General features: G+C 36.1%; 1 protein-coding gene across 1 annotated transcript in view; it reads right to left on the bottom strand.

Moving 5' to 3' along the window:
• Nucleotides 1-7961, bottom strand: part of UBR1 (ubiquitin protein ligase E3 component n-recognin 1) — a 129605-nt gene that overhangs the window by 77740 nt on the left and 43904 nt on the right. Inside the window, exons 10-13 of the mRNA XM_012649137.1 lie at nt 7601-7699; nt 6528-6685; nt 953-1052; nt 228-356 (exon numbers count right to left, since the gene is read on the bottom strand). Of these exons, the coding sequence (XP_012504591.1) occupies nt 228-356; nt 953-1052; nt 6528-6685; nt 7601-7699 (486 nt within the window). The remainder of the gene's footprint in view (nt 1-227; nt 357-952; nt 1053-6527; nt 6686-7600; nt 7700-7961) is intronic.

The following is a 7961-nucleotide window of genomic DNA, read 5'->3' on the forward strand; positions in this document are numbered from 1 at the left end:
AAACCCTGCTATTCCCCCAAATATGGAAAGCTATCATGGGTTACATGTTTCTAATCAAGTATAAAAGACTGGATTTTCCTCCTAAATTTAATAAGACAAATTCAAATATGTGAGAAACTACTATAAAAAATAAAACTTTACATCAAGGAAGCTGTGACATAAAACAATTATTAATAACCTCAAAAGAACTGAAAAAGGCACTGGTACCACAAACAAATTTTACTTACATCACAAGCACACCACTCTTGGAACATAAGTAAAATATTCTTCAACTGCATCTGTATAGCAATGGCAGCCTCCCAGTCAGGATCAACTTCAATGTGTTGCCCAACCTGTCTTCTGATTTCTTCCATTCCCTGCAAAAAAATATTGGTCAACATATACCTACATGGCCTTCTTTCTTTGCTCTACTGGCAAAATATAAAATTGTCGGGATTTTCATTCACGTATGTATAACGTTTTAACGTGGTTGCTATACTGGGTCAGGGTACTGGGGTTCAAATCCCAGCTCTTGGAAGTATAGCTCAGAGGTAGAAGATTTGACTGCAAATTCCAGCTGTCTGGGATTTCTAGCTGTGTGACCCCAGGCAAATTATTTCTAGACTTTAATTCCCTTACATGTAAAATGAGAATAACAGTAATTACCTCATAAGATTGCAATAAGGCTCAGAAGAGATAATGCATGTAAAGTGCTTACTACGCATTCAATAAACATTAACAGTAGTAAGCATTCAATAAACATTAACAGTAATAGCAGTAGTAAACTAAGATATATAGAAAGATCTACTAAAGTAGGATCAGTTAGTCAACGTTTAAATCTTATTTCTACCTTGCTAAATAAATTCTCTCTCATACTGAAACCACAATTTGCTTTAAAAAGGAAGAAGAAAAAACCAGAGTTAAATTTCTTAAACTAAATTACTCTTACCAATGCACCGAAGAATTATCATACCTGCATACAGGTAAGAATCTTCAAAAAAGATCGAAAACCTTCAAGGAACTGCATTCTTAATCTTTCTGTCCATATTGTGGGCTTGCTGATCAAGATATACCTATAATTTCAAGGAAGAAAGAAAGATTTTAATTTCTTATGAGATAATTTTAAGGTTCTCAGGGTTATACACAATGTTATTTTATCAAAATTATAGATTCTAATTTCTTACAATAATTAGCAGCTTTGGGCAGAGCTAGAATTATTTATTCTGCTTTATTTTAAATACAACGGCAAAATGTGAATGCTCTACGAGAGGCAGATATCAAGCTAAGCTTGACTCTCCACACAATGTCCCCTCAGAGGTCAGTCTGATTAAGTGAACCTAGAACCAAACTAGCCTGTCACAGCTGACTCTGGACAAGCACAGTACAGATTTCCTAGGACTGTTCATACCCATCACCCAAAGAGCCAGCTGACAGCCTTTCAGCCTCGGGAGATTCAGAAAAGATTTTCTACCTCCAGATTCCCATAACCCAGACCCTGGGAGAAGGATATAAGCACCTATGTCACATTGGCTTACACATTAGGCTGTACTAGTTTCAAGAGATAAACAGGCTCATTTTAGCCCACAATTTTGTAAGATCAATATTTCCTTTGGCTCTAAAGACATATCCAGTGGAAACAAAGTTTATTATGAAATGACTTCTCAGCTGGGCATGGTGCCTAAAATCCCAGCACTTTGGGAGTCTGAGGAGGGGGGATCATTTGAGACCAAGAGTTTGAGACCAAACTGGGCAACACAGTGAGAACCTCTTTCTACAAAAAATTAAAATATTAGCCAGGTATAGTCCCTGTGCCTGTAGTCCCAACTACTTGTGAAGCTAAGGTGGGAGGATCACGTAAGCCCAGGAGGTCAAGGTTACAATGAGCTATAATTAGGCCACTGTACTCCAGCATAGGTGACAGAGTGAGTCCCTTTTTATTAAAAGAAAGGAAGGAAAGAAGGAAGGGAGGGAGGGAGGAAAGAAGGTAGGGAAGGAGGAAGGGAGGAAGAAAGAAAGAAAAATAAAAAAAAAAGAAATGATTTCTCAGGAAGTAATCATTAACAAGTATTAAAAGTTATTTTGCATTTAACCAATCAAAATAAATTCCTGTTATATACCAGGTATTAGAAACACAAACATGAACAAGATACACCCTGTCCTAAATTCAAAGAGTAGTGGGGAAAACAGATATATATAGTGGATGCTGTAATCCAATGTTAAGCACTATAAAAAAATGTACAAAGGAAGTAATGTAGGAACATAAAAGACAAGGCAACAAATACAGGAAAAAAAATTTTTTTTGAATTGTAAAGATAGTAGAGATTGTGGTATAATTATTGCCACTTTTTAGATATCCATTAACATTGTAAATGTACATTAAAAATACAATCATCAAAACCTTTATCAAGAAAATAACTTTGAAATGTGTTGAGTACCATCTAAATCTTTCTTTTAAGGTAAAGGTAAAAACGACTAAAGTTTAAAATCTGTCACAATGAACAAACGTCATCAAAGTTTGGTTGTTTTCTAGAGCACTGCTACTCAAAAGTATGGCCCACTAACCAGCAGGATCGGCATCACCTGGGTATTTTTCAAAAATGCAGAATCCTGGGCTCTAATCAGACCTGCATTCACTGAAGAGAATTTTCATTTCTAGTGTTCTCACATAGTTCATAAGTGACCTCTGTAGTCAACCCAGCAAGTAAAGAAGATATAAGGGATAGGAAGAAATAAAAGGGTAAGGAAGGAAAGGAAAGGAAAAGGAGTCTATAGATAAAAATCGGTGGCAAAAGCAATAGAAGAGGGAGAAAGATAAGGACAGGGATTGATTTGGTTTAAGAGCATGCTATACTTTTCAGAAATGGAACACAGGAACAGGTTAGAGTAATAAAAGGATAATATTATTGTTCCTTAATAGAACCAACGTTCAACTGCATCTCTTTTTAAGTTTTATTTTATTTTTTTTGAGACAGAGTCTCACTGTGTTGCCCAGGCTAGAGTGCCGTGGCGTCATCCTAGCTCACAGCAACCTCAAACTCCTGGGCTCAAGCGATCCTCCTGCCTCAGCCTCCCGAGTAGCTGGGACTACAGGCATGAGCCACCATGCCCGGCTAAATTTTTTCTATATATTTTTAGTTGTCCGATTAATTTCTTTCTAATTTGTAGTAGAGACAGGGTCTCGCTCTTGCCCAGGCTGGTCTCGAACTCCTGAGCTCAAACAATCCGCCCGCCTCGGCCTCCCAGAGAGCTAGGATTACAGGCGTGAGCCACTGCGCCCGGCCTAAGTTTTATTTCCATAATAAATTAGCGACTGAGAAACAAATTACCCCCATCAGATACCTCCCACAGAGCAAGTGACAACTAAATTAACAGAGGTAGAATATTTAGAAAAAGGAAGGTAGCAATCCCTCCCTTCTATGCATTACTAGGCAGACCTCAGCTGGAGTACTGTGTTCATCTCTTGGCACATGAATAGTACACATTCAATTGGAACAGGTTCAGTAGAGAAGGACGATAATTTAGAAGGAATTTTAAACAATACGAAATGGGAACAGTTAAAGAAATGAATGCAACTTAACCTAGAAAAGATCTGGCAGATATGATTGTTTTAAATATTAATACTTCTTCAAGTTAAATGAGAATTGAAGTTGTTCAGAAAGGACAATGGGAGAGCTAAAAGCAGAAAATGAAAGCTACAAAAAAACAGAGTTCAATATACAATAAGCAACTTTCTAACAGTGGGCAGAGGCTACCCAAAGTTGGAATGTGTTGCTTTGAGAGAATGAAAATTTCCTGAGGCAGGTTGAATACTGAATGGAGTATCTACTAGTATCAACAAACTTATTTCATGCTGAGGTACAGTCAAATAAGTAGAGTATAAAGCTAGACCATAGAAAACAAATTTTGAGGCCAGGCGCAGTGGTTCACGTCTGTAATCCTAGCACTCTGATTTTGAAAGAATTTAGACTTTATTCTGGAAACAAAATATATCAAAAATATTTGTGGTTATTTCTAACTTATTTAAAAATAGGGCTTTAGGAAGAAGTAGTAAATAAATATATAGGGAAAGAATTACGATATGACAGCAGAATTTCTACAATGAGAGACTGAGAAAAGGGTACAACAATTACTTGCTAAACAAAGGGTATATGTGATCGGTGTTTTAGGCCAGGTTTTAGAGCAGGTTTTGTCATTGCTGTTTATGTATACTGTGAGTCTACAAGATATAGCAAAAGGAATATGAGCTTTACGGATAAACAGTGCTTAGGATCAAATCTCAGTTCTGCCGCTTACTAGCTTTGTGACCTTAGGTAAATCATTATAATCTATAAATCAAGATTATATCACCTACCTTATAAGAATGCTGCACGAATAAAATGAGGTAAAATAAGCAAAGCTCCTTAGCATGTAGCAGTTACTAATAAATTTCACAGGATCCTCGTGAGAGTGAATTACATAGTACCTGCTGAACAGGTGCTCAAAATAATTAATTTTCTCTTCACCTTGTCACTAGAGATGTCTATATTTAGGTGAGGGTATAGCGGAGGAATTGTAACAAACCAGAGATCTTGAAGTTTTACCGTATGGGTAGGTATTTAGGGATGTGGTGGTTCTCAATTATTCATTGCAGAGAATAACCACAGACCCATAAAATACAAGAAAACAAGTGATTATGCACCACTTATCTGGTTGTAAAAATAACTCAGTTCTAAGAATACTTCACAGTAAGGAGAGCCACAGACAGTAGAGAGTTTTTTCTGTAAAGTAAACCAAGGATATACACTGACTTAACAATAATAACTTTAAATACTGCCATTAGGAGTTTTTGTTTATTTTCATAACATGTAATTTATGCATAATTTGGCTAAGAAACAAATTTGAATCACAATGACTACACATTGATTCACTACTGAATTCACCCACCATCTCTACTTATACTGAAGATAAAACAATTTACTGAACTTTAAAGAAAGAGTTCTATGCCATAATTATATTTAGAAATTGAGGAATCTGAAAAGGTCTTAAAACATTTTCTTCAGGAATATCAAGGATCCACTGCATAGTTCCAGAAACCTGTCAAGTCTATTTTTTAAAAAGACTAAATTATTTCTAAGTTGGATTGGAAACCTATTTGTTTCCATCCCTCTATCGGTCACTAGAAGTGGATAAAATTAGAGTAATTTTTTTCCCTAAGACTAGAAATAATTATATAGCTGGGAGCTCTATTTTGTCTTAACATATTCTTAAAAGTAATTTTTGAAGCCTATGCTTTATTGAATAGTTGATCTGTCTTAACCCTTATATTAACAATTTCACCATCTATATCTAAAATAAATGGAAACTTATTTCCTTTTAGGTCCAATGATCACAAATGTGATCTATCATGTGATTCCAACTTTAGCTTAAAAGGAAACTCTCCATCTTCCTTAGGGAGAAAAATTTAATGAAGAAACTCCTGATGAACATCAATAAATTGGTATATATAGTCATCCTCGGTATCCATGGGGGATTGGTTCCAAGTCCTCCCATGAATACCAGAATCCACAGACGCTCAAGTCCCTGATATAAATGGCACAGTATTTTCACATCCTCTGTATATTTTAAATCACTTCTAGATTACTTATATACCTAATACAATGTGAATGCTATGTAAATAGTTGTTATGCTATATTGTTTAGGAAATAATAACAAGAAAAAAGTCTGTACATGTTCAGTAAAGACAATTTTTTTATCAAATATTTTTGATCCACAGTTGGCTAAATCCAGATGTGGAATCCATGGATATGGAGGGCTGACTGTATATGAAAAAGGGATTTATTTTGTTTTTGTTTTTTTTTTTTTGAGACAGTCTTCCTCTCTTGCCTGGGTTAGAGTACCATGGCGGCAGCCTAGCTCATAGCAACCTCAAACTCCTAGGCTCAAGCGATCCACCTGCCTCAGTCTCCTGAGTAGCTGGGACTACAGGCACGTACCACCATGCCCAGCTAATTTTTTGTCTATTTTTAGTTGTCCGGCTAATTTTCTTTCTATTTTTAGTAAAGACAGGGTCTTGCTCTTGCTCAGGCTGGTCTCAAACTCCTGAGCTCAAGAAATCCTCCCGTCTCGGCCTCCCAGAGTGCTAGAATTACAGGCGTGAGTCACCGCGCCCAGACTGAAAAAGGGACTTAAAAAGAAATTTACATCAATAGATCATCTGAAACTATGCACAAAGAGACTATCCAAGAAGGACACAACCAAAGGATGTGACTGCAAGTGAGTGAAAGGTATGGTAATTACAGTGGAGATTCACTCGGTGACCCCCAGAAGACCCCAAGTTCTTGTGACAGGCTTCTCCTCAGTACCTTCTTTATTAACCTGGTTTTACAACTCAATAAGAAACCATCGCTGAAGACATCTATTAACATGAAGCAGTAACAGCTCTTTGTACTTGCCATCATTATAAAGAGAATCCTAGATAACCAAAAAGATCAGATGTTTCCTTATAAGACAGAGCAAATAAACACACTGTGTTTAACAAGTGCCTTAACCTTTTGACTTCAGCAACTTACTTTAGGTCACATATTACTGCATATACTCTTCCCAATTTGTCCTGGCTATAACCCTGGAAGTTGAATTTATTGTTCCTGTCCAGGTACTCTGGTAAAACTTCTAGCAGAGTTTCAGTAATGACAGAGATAACATTCTGCTCTTCAATAAGATGTCGAGCCTGCAGAATATTTCAAGAATATTGTCTTTAGCATTAATTCAACATAGTATGAACTTAATTTATTCATTCATTTGATTGGTAAGTCATTTTTAATAAGTGTTGTTAAACATAGTCCTTAGTCTCATAGGACAGCAACTATTTCTAAGAAGTTATTTTCTAAAAGTAAAAATTCCCTACTTCTCAGTAACTGGCAAACATGTATCCAGACTCCCCAAGCCCATTATACAGGTAATCTAGACAGATGTTTATCATATGTAATCACACAATGAGCAAAGCAGAACAAAGATATACTTCATGGCTTTTATCACATTACTATCTATGCTGGAATCTCCCCTTCACCCCAATCCAAATTCTCTTCCCATCCTTTTCTCTGGCCTTTTGAAAAGGGAGAGTAGAAAGAGTTAACCAAACTATCTAAATGAAGCCGGAAAACAAGCAGTACAAAAAGGAAACAGAATCTTCCACTCTCCCCCCAGGCTTATGTGGCACCATCTCACACAAATGTTTGATAGGCACACCCCCCTGCTTCTTAGTTTTATCTTTATCTATTCCCCTCTCCACAACAATAACTAAAGAATAAAATATTCTTTTGTAAAAAAAAAAAAAAAATAGTTTTGGTATCGAAAAGGCAGTGCTCCTAAGTTACTCCAGAAAGTGAGAAACTAGCTCTGGGTATCTATCATCTGCCGGGATCAGGACATTTGGGCAAAGGCAGTGCCTAGTTACCTAGTCCTTGGCTACCACTCAAGTATTATTCACATGCAGATACTACTGAAGTGTTATTCAATTTTCCAAATAAAAATAGCTCAACTTAGTGATTCTAAGTGATTGTTTTCATTTAATTCAACAATAAGTGAAATTCTTACAAAGCAAAACAAGTTTTACTTAGAAAGACTGAACAGAAATAATACATACCAGAGTAGGAACAGTAAACATCTGAACTGAGAGTGCAGTTACAGAGATACTTCTGTCATGATCATCACTGATATATTCTTTCTGCAGCTGTTTATAATACTAAAATATATAAGCAGAGATTCAATTATAAATTACTAAAAACTTTTAAAATCCTAATTTTAGTAACTGCTGCAAGTTCGTTTCTATCTATGACAAATAATATAATTCCTATTTATTAAGGCAAGATCACGATAAACAAAAATAGAAAGAGAATAACAAACAAAAGACCAAATATGAACTCACCTATCCAATCTAGCAGAGTTGGAAGTAAGAACTGTTAAAATATTCTCTCTCTCTCTCTCTCTCTCTCTCTCTCTCTCTC

Source organism: Propithecus coquereli, unplaced genomic scaffold (genome assembly GCF_000956105.1).
Source record: "Propithecus coquereli isolate 6110/MARCELLA unplaced genomic scaffold, Pcoq_1.0 Scaffold3, whole genome shotgun sequence".
NCBI classification, from domain to species: Eukaryota; Metazoa; Chordata; class Mammalia; order Primates; family Indriidae; genus Propithecus; species Propithecus coquereli.